Here is a 21,621-nt window from a genome sequence, read left to right on the forward strand (position 1 = left end):
TAATAAAGCCATTCAAATAGCATCGACTTTGCTGTTCGTCCTGGGCACAAAGCCCGATTCTGCCACTAGACAAATCCCCCTGCTTAAAGATGCATGCATATGCTAACTTATGATGTAACAGGCAGCCTGAAGCTATCGGCAATACCTCCCTTTTTCTTCCCCTTTTAAAGGAAAAAATAAAAATGGTTGAAGAATACAATGAAGCAAGAAATTCCACAGATTCTGTGCGAAAGGCAGTAAGTCAAAGAAGCAGGATGTGAAGGAAGGTCTTTACGTTAGAGGCATTTCCTGTCCAAGTGATGCATATCAGTTTGCTGAAGTTAGGTGAAAAGGTTTATGAGAGAGAGAGAGAGAGAGAGAGACGAGAGAGAGAGAGAGAGAGAGAAGAGAGAGAGAGAGAGAGAGAGAGAGAGAGAGAGAGAGAGAGAGAGAGAGAGAGAGAGAGAGAGAGAGAGAGAGAGAGAGAGAGAGATGAGAGATAGAGAGAGAGAGAGAGAGAGAGAGAGAGAGAGAGAGAGAGAGAGAGAGAGAGAGAGAGAGAGAGAGAGAGAGAGAGAGAGAGAGAGAGAGAGAGAGAGAGAGAGAGAGAGAGAGAGAGAGAATGGCATGCTGATCACAAAGAGATGTAAATTATAACATTGATGATATTTATCAGTGAACTGTCACTCAGTGGCACATTTCTGATTTTCAAACACTCCAGAATGCCTTTATTACTGTAAATGTGATTTTTGTTTGTTTTACAAACTGACTCGAAATTATTGTGGTAATCGACAGCATATGCCAACAGAGCTGGACTGAAGAAATCTGTTTTGTGTATCTTCTGTAAACTGATTCATAATTGAATCATAACTCGCAATGTTACGTGAACCTGTCAAGTACAAGTGAAGGCCGTGGAACAGTCAGTGGTATGCAACGCCTGTATATATATAGTAATTAAAAGAAACAAATATGAGTATGTATAATATTTATATACTTTGCTCTTAAAACAGCTCCCAGCTGCTCAGGGAACCGCACAGACTAGTCGCACTATTTTTGTTCTGCTCTTTATCGTCACCTGGCAGCTTTTATGACATCACAATGCAAGTAGGAAAGTCTTCCATATCCAAATCTGTCCAAGTAACATTTTGAAGTTATTCACAGGTTTTCGATAGGCTACATGTGAGTCTTTGGAGTGTGTGAAATCCTCCTATCTAAGTCACATAGTTAATCTTGTCATGATATTTTGAAAGAAACTTTAAAGAGGAAAAAAGGGGTGGGGTGCTGCACTGGTAATACAAAAAAGTAACAGTTCAGCATGTTTTACTCAAGGGATTTCACGTCTGCTAGCTCAACATTTCAGACCAGCTTCATCCTGTTGCATGAGTAAGCACAAGAGATGCTCTCAGACTCATTCTGAAGATCATCTTTAGTTTTTCTAATTTAAGACATCTTGAATGTTCTCTAGACTCCAGACAAGTATGACAAACCACCTGACTCAGAGCGGGATAACCCAGTACAGCTAAATTCCAACCAAAGTTTGTAATCACCTTCTGGATAGAAGCACACTCATACCAGTTCTCAGTTTAAGGAAAAATATTTCACATGTTAACACATTAAATATACAATCCTCATTTCAGCCTGCCGGAGAAAATATTTTTAACTACCACCCATCGTCACTTATTAATGCTCCTTTATACACATGTTCAATACATGAACAACCCTTAAAATATGATAACATCCCAGCACTAATATCAACACGACAGCCCTTTTTGCGCAGCTCACGAAAAGAAAATCTGACCTACATCCAGTCCCATTACCTAATCTTTTCCTGTTATTCTAACTGAACACTTGCACAAGCATCTGGACCGAGGCCTCGTGGGCTATGGATTTAAAATGGTTCCTCGCATTATTATGTCGCATTACCTGTAAAATGCCTGGGACAGTGCTTTGATTCGTGAAATGTACAACACACGTTCTCCTCAAGGTGCCAGATGTTGAGGTGCTCGGCAGATATAATGTGTTTAGCGTCTATAATTTAGAGACTCTCTGGTAATTGGGAGGATAACCTTTTGGAGTGGGGGGGTTGACTCAAAGCGGCAGGCGGCGTGCTCGTGTAACAATTTATCTCTCTCTGAACTGTGTATGCTCGAACCTCTCCGAGATCCTCAAACTTTTGACCTCTCTAGTGTCAGTGGAATACATGTGTGCTTCTTTGTATATGTAAATATCGTTACGCCTCAGTATCTGGACGTTTTATGGGGTGCATGACAGGAATCAAATAGGTGTAAAAAAGGGGGAAAGACAGATTAAATCCAAAATGCTGGAGGAGTTACCACATTCCTGAAGATCAAAGTTGTGTCTTGTCATAATGTGGGCACATATATTTTCATTATGGATGTGACAGACAAAACACTTTGATGTTGTATTCATGCTATGAATTCAGGTGTTCCCGTGCTCAATTAGAGCATTGCGTTCATGGCTTCTATACATGGGGATAACGCACATTGTTGCAGTATACATTGAATACACTGTTAATCACTCAAAACCAAATGCATAAAGACACCAGTTCGTGTATTGTTTCAAAACTTGCTGTTAGTAATGTTGTATGTCGATAAAGCCTGGAATGCAACGTTATGTATGCTGAAACAAAGAGCAAATAACGGCGACCTGAAATAGTTTTGCGCGCTCCAGATGTCGCTTTACGCGCTTTACTTTGTAGTAAACAAACAATAACATTTCGAGACGGCAACTTCACTGAGTTTAAGCAAGGTTCGGACAGCTGTAAGCTCCCCCTTCACACCCTCACTTTCCCAAATAGCAGTCTTCTCGTGGAGTTCCCTGTGGCTTTACAGCCAAATTTGGCTGCCCGTTCAAATCCATTGAGCCGAGGCTGAATCAACTAAAACAACACGCTCTATTCCAGTCGACGGGGTCGCGCAATTCCCCAGCTCCGTGCGTCTCTATACAGTCACACCCCAAAATAGAGTTTACTCAGTGTGCAGGCCCGCGCTGTGTAAACGTATCAAAAATAAAAATGGATTAATATCCTGTTTTACCTACATGCGGAATTCGTTGTCGTGGTTCAAATATTTATCTCCAGATGACCCGTTATCGGTATAGACTATTTAGTCAATGGGAAGGCACGTGTTTTGAAAGCAACAAGTTTGGAGATCGTTGTTTGGAAGATAAAAGTCTTTGAAAACAACTGTTTCATTGTTTAAAGGGTTAATCATTCATTCGGCTATCTGTGACAACTATGCAAAGAGTCCTTCAAGTGGACAGATAAACTTTTGGACGGGTCACCAGAATTACGCGTAAAAAACGCCCGTCGACAGCCAACTGTTTCTAAACAGCCAACTGTTTCTAAAGCAAACATTTTAAAGTAAACACTTCTCATTTATATTTATATTATGTATCAGCATGTCTCTTTTTATACAGGTTGTCATTTCTGGTTTTGCGAGCACTTTCCCTAGTTGAATGAGTCAAGTTATCCATACCCCGCTACATGTCTCCACTTTGTGAATTGCACTTCTAGCCCCACCTCCATGATAGTTTGTCACGAGTGGAAGAAGCGAACGCCCTCCTCCTAATACCCCTTCAATTAAGTAAGAGGGAGGACGCAGAAAGGAGAGACAGGGGCAGATACGCACAGGCGCTTGGAAAAATAAGACTCAATCCGGGTGCGCAACAGCAAGGTATGAGATTTGCGTGAAGCAGCATCTTTTACGCGCTATCCCGGGAGGACTCCGTTCAAGTGACCCCATTTTATTTGGGAAGAAATTGAATTAAACAGCTGGACTCTTATATATCGATAGCCATGGGGTCTAAAAGGCACCGTTCAAAGACTACGGCGGCTTTGCGCTTCACGAGCTGCGCTTCAATGGGACTTTCGCTGTTGCTCCTTCTACCTTTGTCTGTTGCCTTCAACTTGGATGTGGACAACCCAGCGGTGTATAAAGGACCCAGCGGCAGTTATTTCGGCTACTCGGTGGACTTTTACATGGTCGGGTCGAGGTTAGTTTGCTTTTTGGACGCACACATTTAACACGCTTGGAGAGAATTCAAAGAAAAGTGCGCTTAAGAGATCTGGTTAACACGCTCTCTATTTCATTCGACATAAACGTGTTGCATTAAAAGTTTCCTTTCATGTTAAACAAATGATTTAAAAGTGTTACATGGGGTGGCCGCATCTTTCATCCTAAAGTGAAGTATACAATCGTTTTTATGTGCACAAAACACCAGTTTGTTATTCAGTTTCAAGAAAACCTACTATTTGATTTGTTGTGATAAAAAAGTGACTGCTTTTTTCCAGTCTTTATTTCCAGTCTTTATTCCAAAATGATAATCATGTGTACGGTCTGTTCATTCATTGCTTATAGTTTTAAAATAGCTTTTTAATTCTCCATCCCTTTAAACGCATCAGAATGGCTGACTCTGTTCTAGTAATGTATTAAAATTCTCCAAGACCTCAGGGTTAATAGACACTCACCAGACCTGAGGGCAATGAAACCTGGGGTATCCCCCAACTGTTGTTTACACTCCCAGCCAGTGTGTGCACTGCCATTTAGATCAAAGCACATCACCACAGTTGGGGAGCTACGGTCCCCTGTGTGATTAAGTGTTTGTGTAGCTGTAAAGTGTACGTGAGCACATGATGATATATATATATATCCGCTTAAGTGGCATCAGTTGTATTTTATAAGAACATGAGAGTGGGTGATGTCATAGTAAGGTAAAGAGGGTACAAAAGGGCGGATATCCACAGGGTGAATGAAGACCCCCCACACATACATAATAATCCCAGATTGCATGTGTTGTGGACACTTAAAGCCAGTGCGGAGTCTGGCTCTATAGTCAGGTGTAAGAATCTCTAACCCCTTAAAAATACCCCTGGAATGGACCGCTAACAGTGACCTTTGGATAAAATGTATCCAAGTACACTGTGAATTGTATTTTATGTATTGCCGTTGGTCTATATTATGATTTAACTGCTGATTCTAGATCACTTGGCTCTGCTTTTGTGCTGCTTTGTTTAATGAGCAACTTTGATATTTTAAGTGCCTTTATATGTACCTGTAATGCGTATGGACGTCTGTTATTGAAGTGGCTCGGGGACGAGAAAGGTTGGTGAAAGGAGTGGCCCTAATTGTAGATATAATCTAACAGTGATTGTTAGTTGAGACAACATGGCCACATAATCACCTTCGACCTATAGATATGATCTGAGTAGCCATGAAAGAGCTTAAATCTAGAGGGAAATCACAAAGACGTGTCATGCAATCACATCAGAGTTTCGATCCCCCCAGGTTGCATGGCAGTGCATTGCGTTTCGTGCTGCAGACAGCTGTGCAACACCGACCGATGGTATGATTGCTGTTATCATTAACTCACGCATGCCCTGACTAGTACAATCAACCATCTCCATCTGTGTTTTTATCTGGTGGGCTGTGTCTAGCCGCGCACAGCTGTAAAGGGGTCTTAGTCAGCATGAATTTGTGATGGCTCCACAATGGTTTTAGTCTCTTTGTGTCTCACTCTCTTATTATGTCTTCTTTACTCTTGGTCTTTTTTGTTGCCTACCTTATTCAAGGCAGGTTTCCCTATATTAAAAGCTACAGTGTTGCTTTGGGTGTCTGAAATCCAGAAGCAGTCTGCGATTCGGCGTATGACGCATTGTGAGTGAGTCAGAGAAGTGTGTCATTGCGTGTGTGCGACCTATGAACGCGTGCTTCTTCACTCCGTCTCCTCAATGATCTAATCCAGCATGGTATTTAAACCCCTTACTCACTACTTCCACTTAAATACTCTAGACGTCTGCCTCCCGCTCTTACGAGTTATGAAGTCAAGGCAAGACGCAGCCCGCTCTTGAATGACTTCATCTGAACTTTTCTCATCCCAGAGTTGTCCTCATGAAGGTGGACGGGGGGGAGATGGGCCTCCTACAGGAGGCTGAATGAAGGGGTGGCGGGGTGTATGATATCTGAGGTTTTCTTCTTCCTCGAAAGAATGTTTCCGTTTTTGCTTCAAATGTTCAGTTGGTGCACATGATGCAATACAGTAACAGGGTTGCCAAGTAGTTGAAATGAGTGGAGCCTGGAGATCATCAGCGCAATTTGATTGCAAATATTTTCGTGTTTACTTTATCATACAAGCACCTGTAAAATAAAACTGAAAATTCGGTAATTTCCTCGCCCTCTTGTCATTTCAAACCCGAATGACTCTTTGTTCTGCAGAGCATAAAATAAGCTTTTTAAAGAATGTTGGTAACCAAAGAATGGCGTACCCATTCACTTCAATTGAATAAACACAAAATCCATTCAAGTCAATGGGTACCACCGTTGTTCGGTTACCAACATTCTTCAAAAATATCTTATTTTTATTTTATCAGCACCTATTATGCAATCTGTACATTTTTCTGGGTTTATGTAAAATGGAATATCTACAGAATTCTGGAAGTCCTGACCTACACCCTTGTAGCTGAAAGCGGTGCCAAATAACTCAAGAGAGGGGTGCATAAACCTTGAATGAATGAAGTATGAATGAAATCTAAAATCATGCTGTGGTTGTGGATATCAGAGTAATGCATTTCCAAACTAAAGTCATATGCCGCAGGCAGCTGTCTAACTTTCTGTTCTTTCTCTCAAGATGAATCTAGTGTCAGGTATGTTCACTGTCATTCTTTTTCTCTCAAGCTGTATTTTCATTCTTACGCCCATGGACAGTTCCTTATAGTCTGCATGATGTACGTCTGAGGAGAACATTACTGCTTGGCACGCGTTAATTGAATTAGTTAGCGTGCAGACCACCACAGAGAACTGCCTGAGGACAGAGTTCATGATCTCAATGTCAGGGGGCTTGTCAGCTGTATACATGGAGGAGAAATTTATGGTCCTTAGATATGGAGCGAAGAACAGAACATCCTTATGTTGGGGTCTCTTTGGGACGGGCTGGTAAATAACCCAAAGTTGTCCTGTTTGGGGTTGGTTCATGAAAGTCGTGTTCTTTTCCAGTCAGTCACTGAGTATCTTTAAAAAAAGAAACGCTCCTCCATGTCCTTGGATGCTCTTGTCGGACCCTACAGTTAATGTTTGACAGTGAAGGTAAAACCCTGACAGACGGTGATGTGGAGGAGCGCCACATTCTTTCGTCTCAGCGTTCATTGCTTTTGGATAAGGAGATGATCCTGTGTGCTGTGATAGTTCAAAGGTCAGGGTCTGGATATAGGTTTGGATGTCAGAAAACCAAATACCTTTATTTGAAATGTTTGGATTGCACAAACTATTGAAGGAGAACGTATCTCATGCTGGGATTTGCGTGGCTCCAGATGCTAAGTGTTGTTCTTAGAGAATAATGTATTTCTATGCATAAATTCCATTTGTGTTTATGATGTTTAAAAATATTTTTTGCGTGTTTGATGATTGTTGGCGACGGTTTTATTCTTGCTCTCGAAATCTGAGGAACAGGACTGTCTGCAGCATTTGCCAAAATCAACAAATTTACAGCCACAATATTATCAGTATTGGAAGGAATATTACTGTTAAACATGAAAACTAATCACCTGCTTCGATATTCTTTATAACCCAAGTTGAGACTCTTCTGATGATGACCTCAACGCCTTGTACCATGTGTTTGAAAGGAAGTGACATCATGTTTGGCCCTTACTGTGCTGATCATGCTCACCTTTTCTAAGGAGGTCATTGCTAAATCAATATTTATCTCGGACTTTGAGCTCTTGCTAAACCAGAAATGTTTCTTTTGTCGTTTATCCTCGCTCGTCCTCCAACGGATTAATCTGTCTGTTGTCCCTAGTCTTGGATCCAGCTGGAGATGGGTGTGTGTATGTTGGCTGCCAAGCTTTGCTCCACTCAGGTTCTCGCTTCGACGACTAGGGTTTTCCATGGAGTCTGTACAATAGAGGCCTTTGTGTTTTAGTAGAAAAGGTTTGCTGTTTTCAGTAGCCCGTTGTTTCCATGTGACTTAAATCTGTATTTATTTAGTCATGTTTTGCCTCCTTCGTTTCTTGATAAAACCTCATTTAGCTCTCTTGGCCTCGTGACATTTGGCTCTGATGCAGCTGTCTATTTGGTCCAATTAGACCTTGCAGGTAAATGGGTACAATCATACTCGCTGATTGGGAGTTTGGGTAAGGTTGTCTAACTTGTCTTAGTCGTTGAAAAGTCGTCTGCTTTTTATGGCGTAGTTGGACCTGGCAGGCTTGTATAATGGGCTCTTGTGTGTGAGGTTGTACATGCGCCCTGGTTGAAAAACAGGCATACGTTCGATCGTGGTAGAACAAATGGCCCAGTCAACTGCAGACGTTAAGCCCTTGGGCCTTATAATGGCCCGGCTTTACACACTAGAACAGAACAGATGAGGAGATAATGATCTACCCTAAATGTAGAAGGCTGACCGACAGAGATCTGCACTACATTGTGTCTGTTCTGGTGTGTAAAGCCCCTGTTGGGCCGGCAACGAGCGTCCATTTAGATGGCCTGCTGGATTAAAAACAAAGAATATGAGGTATAGCATGTAAAGGTGAGTGATTTATGCTTATTGTAGTTGATGGCTCTTTTAACTTTTTTAAAGTGGGAACAAAAGGACTCCATGGTGAGAGTACTCCTCAAGAGGTGTCAACCACCAGCAGTCACAGTTTACAATGCGATGTTTACTGGTGTCTGTAAATGTGTGAATTATAGCTTATTGGGGGGTTGGGGTTACAATTTGGTATCAGGAGATTTAAGAGCTATAAACAAACTGTTAATGATGCGGGAGGCTTTAAATTGTTGCGCCGCTAATTGAAAATGAAATGTTAAAAGGCCTATAGTTGAACAACATGGCTGACTGTTCCCTGTTGAATAAACTGATGCTGCTCTTTTTGTGGTGTGACAATTTGTGCGAAATAAAAAAAAGTGTCAATATTAGTGCAGTAAGTTTGATGCTTAAAGGGACAGTTCACCCAAAAAGGAAAATCTTTTTCCTCTTAATAAAAGTCTTAATTCCCTATCAAGTTGTTCCAAATCTGTATTAATGTCTTTGTTCTAATGAACACAGAGAAAGATTTTTGGAAGAATACTTGTAACCAAACAGTTCTTGGCCACCATTGGCTAGTAAGAAAAAATACTTCATACATTTATTTCTTCTGTTGAACACAAAAGAAGATATTTTGAAGAATGTTGGAAAGCAATTTCGTGGCACCTTTGTCTACCATTGTAGTTTTTCCTACTATGGTTGTCAATGGCGGCAAAGAACTGTTTGGGTACAAGAATTCTTCCAAATATCTTTCTCTTTTATACACATTTATACAGATTTGGAACAACTCAAGGGCGAGTAAATAATGACAGAATTTTCTATTGGGTGAACTGTCCCCTTAAGGACATTTTGTGTTACATTACTTTTATGCCAAATGCATGTAAATTTATGTATATTTCACTGGCCAATAAGACAGAAGAATGCAACCACACAAAGTGCCAATCAGAAAGCTATACAGCTTGAATTATTTGCACACAATTCAAACTTGAGGATGTTTGATGTGGAAAAGTTTTTACAACGAAACATTGACTCGCTTTTCTCTTTACAGTACACCTTTCAGGGTGCCGTTCTTATGTTCCCACTTTAATTCCCTCTGGTTTGTTGGTACTTTAATTGGCGTATCAAATAATACAACACTAGATGCCTGTTTGTGCAGCGAGTCAAGTAAACTAGATCTGGCTGACCCCTCCGCACCTGGTGCTGTGATGCTGAATCGCACCATATCCTCTGGGAGGAAATGTTTTTGTGGTGACATTAAAATCTTGAAAACGGGGTGGGAATGTTTATCAGATCAACAGCTGAAGGCATGTGTGCACGTTTAACGGCTATTCCAAACCAGCACAGCCTCGCAGCAGACACTGCAAAGGTGCATTTTTCGTTTTACAAGATCTTGTACATTTGAACTGTGCATTGTCGGAAACAAACGTTTCTGTCCTATCAAGTATTGCAGTAGCTTCATCTCAATTCTGTGACAGTACTCACGGAATTTGAATAAGTACCTTCCTATCGACCATTAAAACCGTACGTTCTATATAGTATGAGTGGGTGTAGTATGAATACATTTCTGCCATGTTTTATGGTCATGTGACCCGTATGCTCTTTGACCTATGACATATTAACAACAACCTAGACGTGAGCGTTGATAAAAACATAAGTCACGAGAAATTCATCTTAAATTAAAAACGCTATATTTATTTGATTTACTTTTTAAATTTCACCGTTACTCAGCTCCAGTGGCACCATGGGATAGAGAAGTGTCCATCCAATGCACACTCACGAATCTCGGCGGAAGTAGTAGACCATCCGGGTAGTTCTAGCTTAATGTTTTTTTGCATACTGAGATTTCGGACGTACTTTTCATCACTCATACTCATTTTCGCCTACTATAAAGTATGGAAGTAGGCGATTTCAAATGTCTCAGTTTTAATGCAACGGATACATTTAGATAACTTATTGTAAACAATGTGAATTTAGCCTCCCAATAAGTGTATGAGATTCAAATGAGCATTTGCTTTGTATTACTGTGAGATTATGATATTGGTTTCTATTGTCTCCCTTCATTACTGTTCAGTTCACCATAGAGTTCCTGTCGCTTTGGTTTTAAGTGAGCTTTCGTCCCTCAGTGCCAGCTGACCCAGCGGTCACTGCTTTGCTCATCATCTTCGGGCCATGGCTCCCAGACAGCAGAACAGATCATGTGCGGATCGGTTCCACAGAGCAGACGGTGGGCCGGCAGACAGAATTTCTTCATCCCGCTTTTATCCGTCTTATTATTAGGTGCTTAACGATACAGAGACAGACAGGAATCTGTGTTCATGCCCACTGGCGTCTCACAAGGAAAACACCAAAAAACGAACCATCCTTAAAATGTACTTGAGCTGTCTTTGATTCGAGAACGTCGGTTCACCGAGGTCAGTGCGTGTTCCCTGATGTAGAAGAGTTGCAAAGGCCTAAAATTTGTTTTGGATCACTTCCACATCTTGTGTGAGAACATGGTGTGCTGCCACCATAATCTTTTTTGCTAATAACGGCATTCAGATTCCACATGCCTCTGAATGGCCTGATTGGTCGACTGTGTTTGCAAAGTGCTTCAGAAATGCTCCTAAGGCCAAATTACAATCAGTCTGAAACCTTATGTTATTGTTTTTGTATGTCTGGTGGGCATGGGAAAAGCTGGAGCAATCACAAATGACGGAAGTCACTAATAAATTATGTTGGCACGTGTATTGCATTGCCTTTAGCTTGATTTATTTCGTTTTTTTAAGCCCACAGGGTTGGGACAGTTGTGCCTACTTCATTTTTCTACCAACACTGGCTGTGTACTGTTTCCTTTACAATGCCATATGTAATGACGGAGGCAAGTGTAGGTTTTGCATTTAGTTTGATTGTGATTATCATGCCCCTTCATCCAACCAATGGGGTTTCCTGGAAAGCTTAAGCAATTATAATAGCGTTCAAGTGACATAAGCTAAACAGCTGGAACATAATGAAGTGTGGAATGGGTGGAGACATGTTTTAAAGTGGGAAGTATAGCAAGAATTTGCCATCTGATATCCACAAGCCAATTAGTGACTTTAGTTTTGCTCTGTCAGCGTCTTTCACCCAACGTTTCGTTGCCACAATTTAAGTAGATGTTATCTGTGGTACGTTAATTTATTTTTATAGCTCAATTCGGGTCTGATTACCAAACCTCAGACGTGTTGAGATTTCAGTGCCATTTCAGTGACATCCTTAGCCTTAGCGGTGAGCATCTAAGGTTAGCATTTTAGCAGTAAATATCTAAGGCTAAATTCCAGACGAACTCAATTGGCTTAATTAGCGGTGCACAAAGAATGGTGTTTGCGTCTGCTGATTAGCGACTTCGGTTCGAGACGGTGGTCGTCTCTCTCAGAGACACCACAATGGCATTTAAGCTGTCTCCTGTCTTTAAAGGAATAGTGTACCCAGCAATAAAACTTAAAAAAATGCCTTGAATCATTTATTTACCCTCATGTGAACTTTCTTGTGCAAAACTCAAACGAAGATATTTTAAAGAACGTCGGTTGGTAACCAAACAACATGAGACCCTGTTGCCATTGTGTGGGCACAGAACCACCGAGACATTTCTCAGAATATCATCTTTTTGTGTTTCACATGTGCAGGTTTTGAATCATATAAAGGTGAATAAATGATGACAGACTTTATTTTTTGGTAAGTTTACCTGATCATACCCTAGTTATTTCATATAGAAAAACATTCTTTTCCGATCATTGTAGGCTAGATAAGATTAAGTCCCCTCTTTGTTTTGAATATCCTGTTGTGAACATTGTATTATCGACTGTTAACAAGTGGGCTAGCGAGTTAACACCCACTATTGCCAAATCTGTAAATATTTTGCCTTAACCAAAGTTATTTAGGATTTTCTCATAGAAAACAGTTGTTTTTATGCTTTAGCGTTACAATGCAGATGAAAGAAAAATGGAAAATATAATTTCATGGTAAAAGTAAAACTGTAATCAATATATTTTCTGCACGCCGCACACTCATTTTCAGTGATTCAGCAAACTGACGCATTAACCCCCTTTCGACTTTTGCTATAAATCTGCTCAGCGGTTTACGGTTGCTATTAATAGTTTAATAATTTGTTCTCCTTGCATCCAGAACAGCATTCTGTTGTTCTCTTACAAGGCAGATTGTTTTAATTAAAGTCAGAACTCCAGTAAAAAAAGTCTTTCTTATTTTATACAGAGCAAATCTAGCATCTAAACCAAAGCGATCTGGCTCTTATCATTATGCTAATGTCAGTTCGACATTTAAGGGCTTAGCGGGAAAAAGAGGGAAATTTAGGAGACACGAGATCCCCTGGAAGATAAATCCCATTACATGCTAATTGTTTCTTATTTACAGTTCTTTCAGATCCGTATCAAACTACGGTTTGGACTGTGTTTACTACAGTGTTAGGCGGAAAATACAGTCATTTCCAACTGGGCTGATTAAAGCGTTTTGCATTTCTGAGTTTCCTGTTAAATGGATTTGATAGTGAATATAATGCTGTGTGTTATTTATAAAGCGGCACATGTGAGGTTTAAATAGAGTACCAAATAGTGTAGTTTTTTTATACATTATATATATATATATATTTTTTCTTCTTATATGATATTAAATTATTTATTGTATTATAAATGGATATTTGTTGTGTTTTGCATATATTCCAAAGTGCTAACAACATTCCTACTTATGAATCAATAAGAAAATGCAATGCATGTACTGTAACTGTACACTTGTGAGCCAAAGCGGTAGTGAAAGTGCATGACATTCCAGAAACTTGAGAAGTTAGATTAGAGTGGAAGCGCTTGGGAAAGTTAGAGGGTTTGCAGCTGTTAGATGCATTCCACATGCATCATAGCAAAATAATATTTCATCAGACTTGTGCATGCAAGTTCATTTCTGGTGCGCCTGGGTTCAATTGAGGTGGACCAGCCTGTTCATTTCTCAGTTTTGATTTAGACATTTTTTTAGATGTACTTATTCATTCTAAACTCCCAGGGGAGAGGCATCATGGGAGTCTGGGATTAACATTACACCACAGCTGGAGCTTTCTAACACCTTAGGGATGGTCTCTCTGTCCACACACGCGGTGGAAAAACGGGATACTCACTCCAGGCCGGAAAGGCCATTGTTTTGGTTGCCCCCACCTCTTTTTAGAAAAACAAATGGAGCATCTGCAGTTTTTTCATGATTGATCCGCTACTATTTTTTTTCAGGATTTCTTGATCCCAACAAAATCTCTTTTTCAAATTTCTTTCTTTTTTTGTATAACCAAATTCGCTTTGGGATTTACAAGTTTAGTATTAAAAAGGAAAGGAAGAAACACAAATTCTGTAAATATTTAGTTGGACATCAGTAAAGTTAGGTCACTCTTGTCACATACAGAGTACAACTTGAAAACCTGGTCAGCTTCATTTTAGACTGTCCATCATTTTTTCAAAAATAAGATCAATTTAGAAATAAATACAGTAGACTCTTAAGGAAACAAGAAGATTGACAGTAGTATCGCTGAAAAAAAAACTCAACTCCATTTCTAGTGACTTTTAATTACAGTTTCATAAATGTATTAATCGTTTATGACTCTTCTTTTCCACATTTTGTAAAATTTACGAAACAAAACGAGAAACTTTTGACATTTATGAGAGAATATTTAGTTTTAGTAATAATATAATGAAAATGTCATCATTTTTCTTATGTGTGATACCCTGAACAGGCAGTCTGTTCTCTGCTTGTGCTGCTGTCTGTGCTTCCAGTGGTCATCTGGTCTTACCTAACAAGACTCTATCTCTGTAGTGCATCTAAAGTGAGCTTGAGTGCACGACTGACCGAAGCATTCGCTGAATACGGCCATTGTAAGGAAACCCTCTGTTACGCGTCACCGAGAGCAGCCCAGGGGGCAGGAAAGGGTGTTCTCTTCCTGTACCTTGACCCCCCCAGAGATGCCCCCAGTGCCCTCTGAAAAACACCTCCATACCACCCACCCCTTGCTCTCAATAGACCAGGGTTAATGACAGGAAAGATGATAGTAAGTTGACAGACAATGAGGTCATGGCGGCACAAATCCACACCGGCTCTTGGAAAATTAGACTCAGATTAGTAGAGCAGGGACGCTGGGAGTATCCGTCTCACTTTTTAGTACTTCTGAGGGAGCTTGTTTCAGATGTATCCCAAATATGATTCACTGCAATTGAATTAAAACACTAGGAACAGCACTAATTCTTACACAAATGTAGTTTAATTTACAGCATATAAGGTTTACGAATATAAATATGTTCCCAACAAGGGTCCCCTCAGGCTATTTTCAACCTTGCCTATGCTAGAAGAGGAGACCCGAGGCACATCTAAGAACTAGAACCGTATAAATAGATATATGAGGGCATGAGGGTTTTTGAGCATCCTCGCAACCGTCCAAAACACTTTTTCAACACCATAGCAATGAATCAAAAATCCTCAGAACACCTAGCATCTGCAAAGAAATACCCTGGCAACCACCCAAACCCAAACATCGTGGCCAAGTTTTGTATAGTGAACCGTATTCATTTTTATTTTAAAAATCTAATATTAGTGCGTCTCTCTCTTCCTGGCCAACCACTATTGTTTATTCCTCATGGTTGAAAGTTTGTTGGTTTGTGCATTGCTTGGAGGATGTGTTTTCAAATGTGTGTTGTTGTGTAGTATGTGTGTGTGCAATAACCCTGAAGAAAACCATCTGTAGGTCCACCACAGACTCTACAATCTCAGCTCTTGTTTTCTCATTGACTTATTACCCAGTGGGACTGGACGATTGCACATGGCCACACTGTTGCATAATACAGAACAGTACTGTGGATTAGCAGCCAGTCCATTTCCTTACAGATCATCAGCATTTCTCTTCTAGTTTCTGGTCGGTCTTTATAATCCTATTAAAATGTAAAAAGGAACACGAAGATGTTTTCTTTACCTTAGACTTCAAACCCAAGTTCCTCATAGCACTGTTGTGTCATGGCACTTTTCGATTTCTTTTCCTCTTATAAATGGTCTTCGTAGTATGCTAACATCTTGCTTCATCTTTTTTCTCCATTGAACAGTGTGAGTATTATAGTTGGAGCGCCCAAAGCCAACACCAGCCAGCCCAACATCAGAGAGGGAGGATCGGTCTTCTACTGTCCATGGAGCCTCGACCAATCACAATGCAGCAGCATCGAGTTTGATCCATACGGTAAGTTTCAGTGACCTGATTTAACACACGATTAGGTAAACAGCCTCAGAAATCACTTTCATGTTTAGTTTAGAAAGTCTTGATAAGTTTAGAAAATATTTAGTGAATGAATACCCCTTTTTTAGCTCCTTATTGAGAACTTCAGAATTGTTTACCAGCACTCTTAAGTAGATCCAGTCACTTAAGTTCCCACATCCCCTTCAAAACAACCCCTGTGGTGATGGATATCTGCTCCCTCCATTATGGCTTCCTGAAAGCTAGCACCCTTCGGAACACAGCCCTTCTCCTTTCATTGTGTGGATTGTTTGCTGTGCCGATGGAAGATGGGATTTAGAAGGAGGTGAAAGCAGACTCGACATGAATTTTCTAATTAAAAAAAAACAAGGGTTCTCTTTCAGAAGAACATTCAAGCAAGTAACTTGTAAACAAGGTTTGGAATAGGCCAAAGCTTAAATTTAGTGTTTGTGTAGTGCGATTTGTATATGTAAGTTTTCTGTGGTCGTCTTATTAGTTCCTGCATATGTATCATCATTGGTCTTTGAAGTCATCTCTTGTGGTAAAACGAAATATGTAGATCTCAAAGCTTCAAATTTCCATGGACTACAGTGACCAGGAAAAACACTAAGCGCGGACCACAACATGCACTCTATCAAGTGTCTATTTTCTTGATGTGGACTGCGTGCTAAGAACCGATCCAAGTTGAGTATGTAGAACACATGTCAGAGGGACAGTGAAATGTTCCTGACTGCTGGCTTGTTTCCTGCAAAGTGAAAGTCTGTGCTGTGAAAATCCAGATTTACTGTTTAACACGCACGCACACACACACACACAAGAGCAAGTCTTTGGCAAAACCTTTTATAGGCACGTGTGGCTTGGTTTATCTTTAGTTTTGAAACGTGTGCTGTTATACATTACTGAAAGTTATGGAATATATCCATCCATATCATTGCAAATAGCAGACTTTTGGTGAAATTGCGAGGGGCCTTTTCTACACAGGGTGGTTTTAATAAAAATAATGTGTACTTATGAATCTTACAAATGCCAGGCCGTTCTTCCTATTACATTTGACTTCAATTAAAATCAAATTTTATTTTGGCGTAATTTAATATTCGAGCGGTAGATGGAAATTGAATTGAGGTAATACTCTGTGATGTGTGATGTATTGCAGCGGTTGGTTAAGTCTCGGAGGTCAATGTTTATCGAATGATCATTTAATTAGATGTCAATACATCAGATTGACAGACGGATTTGAAATGGATGATATTTTGAGAAGTGTAAAACAGACAGATAGACTGCAATTTCAATCTCTTATCTATAAACAAATTTAGAAACATTCCGTCTGCTTGAATGGTTTATGTATTTATAAAAAAATCATATATGGAGAAAATAAATGGCAACATTTTTTACCATTGCAATCCTTGATGTTGCACTTGCATTGTTCATATTTACTTAATGAATTTTCATAGGACCTCACCACCTGAAAAAGCGCTTGACCCAGCGGTTGCTAATGCACGTCGGTTTCTCTAAGTGGGTCAAGAGAGGGTCACATAGTACTTCCTCCAGCCTCACGTCCCTGATAGATAATCACGTCTCAAGATCTAACCTCTTTCCTCTTCCTCCCTGATAAGAAAATAACAGAGAATGATGAGGGGGAGGGATGCTGACTCTTGTCTTTTCTCATTTTCTACTCTTGGCATCTCCCAGAGGACACTTGATGTGATGACTGAATTTAGCCATGTGCCCTGTGCCTTCCGATGGCCCTCCCTGTCTCGCCCTTATTCACACAGGTCTGATGTTTTACAAATGGGATACCTCACTCACCGCAGAGAGAGAGAGAGAGAGTGGTGTGTGTGACCTCTTCACCCCGGGCATCCCACGAGAGTCTTGCAACTGTGAGCACTCATAGGATTACGGATAGAGGGGATTTTAATGAAAATGGCTGTGAATCACAACACAGGCATCCCTTAGTTATTGGTTTAGCAGTGTTTAATGTTTCCTCTTTAATCCGATTGGTTAAATCCGCAGTAATCTTATGTAGCGGGAATTTGTTGCTGTCTACATAAATTGTGGTCTCTGTTGCAACCTATTTTACTTATGACTTTCTTCTTCACAACACGAAAGAAGATATTTTGAAGAACATTGGCTTTCTTTGTATGGCCACAAAACCACACATTTAAAAAAATCTTCTTCTGTGTTCCACAGATAAATGAGGTTTTGAATGACATGAAAGAAATGATTTGTAATGTCTTTTAAAGATTTTTGGGAATCTCTTGTCAAAAGCATCTCGTATGCAAAAGATGACTTGAATAAAAACCTCACACCTCGGCGGTACGAAATTGTGTAAAGCCACCCGATCAGACTTAAAAGACTTTTAAGCTTGATACAAAATGAACACGGATTCTAACATCAACGAATGAAACTCTTGACAAAATCTTGAGTCTCAAGTTATAGAGGCAATCCTGACACAAAAAACGAGATCTTGAGGACCCAAGTTTTGTGTAGTTCTCCTCAAAGTTTTTCTCCTCTTCCCCGCTGAGCTTTATCATCCCAGCTGTACTCTTCAAGCGTTATGTGGAAAGTGAGATAATTGTTAGTTTTAACGCTCCACCTCCTCTGACATTGACTGATTCTCTTCCCACCCCGACCGCCAGCAGATTTACCTTAGCTGGCATCTTATTTCAAATGTCTTGGAGTGTCTAGGAGCACATTGCACACACAATTCATAGTTTTCAGTTGTAAGGAGTCAGGGGCAGGGCTGCTGGTCTTCCTGCGTGATTTTTCAACCCTCTTTACTTTGGCAGAGCACAAGGGAAAGGCAGGACTTGAAAACAGGGAAACGGAGAGGGAGAATTCGATCACCCTGGGGTTGACCATAAGGCATATAAGTCTAATGTTATTAAAGGGCTGTAATCCCGACTGCTTTCCTACTGGGGTACCCATGATCCTTCAGAGATGGAAAGAACAGACGTCTGGGGAAAGGAAGGCATGTGTGTTTATGTCTGCACGTGTGTTAGGGTAGTTTGGGAGAAATAGGATGACGTGAGGAGTTGACAAGTAAAGATAGATAAAAAAGCAATACATGATAGTAAAAGAATGAGTGGGAGATAGTTACTTAGACAGGGAGGAGAAAATAATGGAATTCCTTGGAAGGGATGACAGGCTTTCAGAAAGGAAAAAGCGCTGTGAACTTAAGGAGAGAACAAGAGGGTTTATCTGACAGATAGGACCAGCTCCTGTTTTGTAGTTTTCCTTGCACGGTATAATTTCCTAGGCCACTCCTCCTTGTGAGCCAGACTAAAATGACTGTAGGGGACAGTTCTGCCAATATGGTGAATCTCATGAATTTTATTCCCATGATTCTCAAAAATCTGTTATTTCATCCCCAAATCAGATGTTGCATCATGCGTAAAATTATGGTGCAAATGGAGAACGTTCCGTGGCATAGTTCAGTTCGACATTAAAAGTGTAAGTGGCTCATTTCTGAGAGCTTTTTGTGGCAAGTTTGAACATTATGGACTGAAATCTGATTGTTCTGGTTCAGCAGTTGAACCTGAGCCCTGACGGTCTCCACCTCTCTCGTTGGTCAGGACATGTCACCTTTGTTTTGATTTTGAATCCAGTTTCAGTCCATATGTGACCATCTGTCTTTTCCTTTTGAGTGCCCGCACTCTTTCAGCTGACCTTTAACCTCACTGGTCACCTGAGTCTGAGGAACTAATGGGGCAGTCTGTTCATTTTTTTCACCTGAAGACATTTATTCAGATTGATGAAGTAACTACGGTGTGTTCTTTCTAAAACCATCTGAGCAGTGGAAGCATTTCTTAGTTTGTCTTTTCACTTGTTTTTGGCTGTAGGTGATCTAAACCTGACTGTGAACTTCACACTGCAGCAGGGAGAGTTCAAATCTCACCAGTGGTTCGGAGCAACAGTACGAGTCCATGAAGATAGTGTCCTGGTAGGATGTTTTACTTTGAATCACAAGACATATATTCTGTATAAGAGTCTAAATGCGAAGCCATACATCCTGCGGTTCAAGAAAACTGATTATGTTGTGAAATTTGGTAATTCCAACAAAAAAAAATCTTTTTGGTCTGTATAAATCGGAATAATCCCCACTGTATTTGTTTTAGATGAATTAGAGAGCTGTATACATCAGTAATATATCTCAAAGATCTAGCTCTATTCATTTTCAAAAAAAAAAAGTGTTTTGTTATATTTGAATTGTCCTGTCATCCGGATAATATTGCATTTCTGTGGAACATTAAAAGCCCACACATTCAGGGTCATGGTAACTTTGCTCCAGATGTGCTGTTGATCTCCCTCTTCCGTGAACCTCTCTGACGTGTGATGGAGGTGACCTTTAACCTAACATTATCCTTCCTCTAGGCTTGTGCTCCTCTGTACTCATGGAGGGGCATGGAGTACACGCCTGAAGCCGAAACCACTGGATCATGTTATCTGTCAGTCAAAAATTTCACCAAGTTTGTGGAATATGCTCCGTGTCGCACAGGTGGGGTAATCTCTGAACATTTGGTTTGATGCTGTGCATATGACTTAAATGGATAGTTCACCCAAAAATGACAATTCTGTCATCATTTACTAACCCTCTTGTCATTTAAAACCTGAACTTTCTGAACTAACCCTCTTCTCATTTCAAACCGGAATTTTCTTCAGCAGAACACCAAAGAAGATGTATTGAAGAAAGTTGGTAACCGAACGGCACTGGACCCCATTCACTTATGTCGTATGGACAGAAAACCAATGCAAGTGAACGGGGTCCAGTTAACCAAATCTTTCAAAATGTCTTCTTTTGTGTTCTTCGGAAGAAAGAAAGTCATACAGGTTTGACACAACAAAGAGGGTGAGTAAATGATGACTTAATTTTCATTTTTGGGTGAACCATCACTTTAACTGTTGTATCAGTGTCAGAAGAATTTGAATAGGTAGTATTTAAAAACTAAATGATGCTTTCTGAATGTGTACCTTTTGCAGAATTTAGTGAAAGAAAAGGCCAAGGTTATTGTCAGGGCGGATTCAGTGCTGATTTCACACGGGTAAGACATTTTGCTTTTGGAAAAGAATGAAGTATTTCAGAAATGCTTTGGACATCTCTGCTATTGCATCTGATGTGCTCACCTAGATACTGTTGCTATGTTACAGGAAGGAAAAGTGGTGCTTGGAGGACCTGGCAGTTACTTCTGGCAAGGTTGGAATTAAAAATAAGCGCCAATATAGCATTTATTTTTCATACTTGTTTGAACATAGCGAGTTATAATTTTCCATCAGACAAATGATTTTGGTTCAAGCTCTTCAGTCTTTTGTTGTCTTCCTAATGTGGGGGAAATAATGGCTAAAGACTAAGTTCAACTTCTTAACGTTCCAGGTCAAGTGATCACAGCAGTCAAAGAAGAAATAGTCCAGGCTTATTACCCAGGATTCTTCCTCACATCGGTGGGCGGGCTCATTCAGACCAAACAGAAAAAAGAAATCAGCTTTGATGACAACTACATGGGTACGAATTGGAACCCTCCCTTATTAGTCAACCGATGATGCTGCTATTACGGGGGAAAATACTCTGTGGTTTGCATTATTTATGTGTGTCGTCATCTTTATTTTTTGTTTGTTTCATTTTACAGGTTACTCTGTGGCTGTGGGCAATTTCAGTGGAGGTTATGAAGAAGGTGAATGGTTTGACCTGTTAAAAAATAAATCTCTTTGTGTCTATGGTACATTTAAGCAGTTTGACTAGATGATCATAATATCATTTCAGTTTCAGTAGCAGTATACACAAAATCAGCATATCATATAAAGTGTTGGGATCTCACTTTACAATACTTAAACACATTGGAAAATAGAGCTCAAGGAGGGATTCTGGCCCTAATCGCCAG

The 21,621-nt window shown here is 40.2% G+C and overlaps 1 protein-coding gene across 1 annotated transcript in view; it reads left to right on the plus strand.

Moving 5' to 3' along the window:
* The first annotated feature begins 3,595 nt into the window (after positions 1–3,595).
* itga5 (integrin, alpha 5 (fibronectin receptor, alpha polypeptide)) overlaps positions 3,596–21,621 on the plus strand; it is a 37,438-nt gene continuing 19,412 nt past the window's right edge. Inside the window, exons 1-8 of the mRNA XM_079478651.1 lie at positions 3,596–3,993; positions 15,603–15,733; positions 19,588–19,688; positions 20,120–20,243; positions 20,726–20,787; positions 20,894–20,939; positions 21,117–21,245; positions 21,370–21,414. Of these exons, the coding sequence (XP_079334777.1) occupies positions 3,797–3,993; positions 15,603–15,733; positions 19,588–19,688; positions 20,120–20,243; positions 20,726–20,787; positions 20,894–20,939; positions 21,117–21,245; positions 21,370–21,414 (835 nt within the window). The 5' untranslated portion in view covers positions 3,596–3,796. The remainder of the gene's footprint in view (positions 3,994–15,602; positions 15,734–19,587; positions 19,689–20,119; positions 20,244–20,725; positions 20,788–20,893; positions 20,940–21,116; positions 21,246–21,369; positions 21,415–21,621) is intronic.

The sequence above is a fragment of the Barbatula barbatula genome (genome assembly GCF_947034865.1).
Source record: "Barbatula barbatula genome assembly, chromosome: 17".
Taxonomy (NCBI): domain Eukaryota; kingdom Metazoa; phylum Chordata; class Actinopteri; order Cypriniformes; family Nemacheilidae; genus Barbatula; species Barbatula barbatula.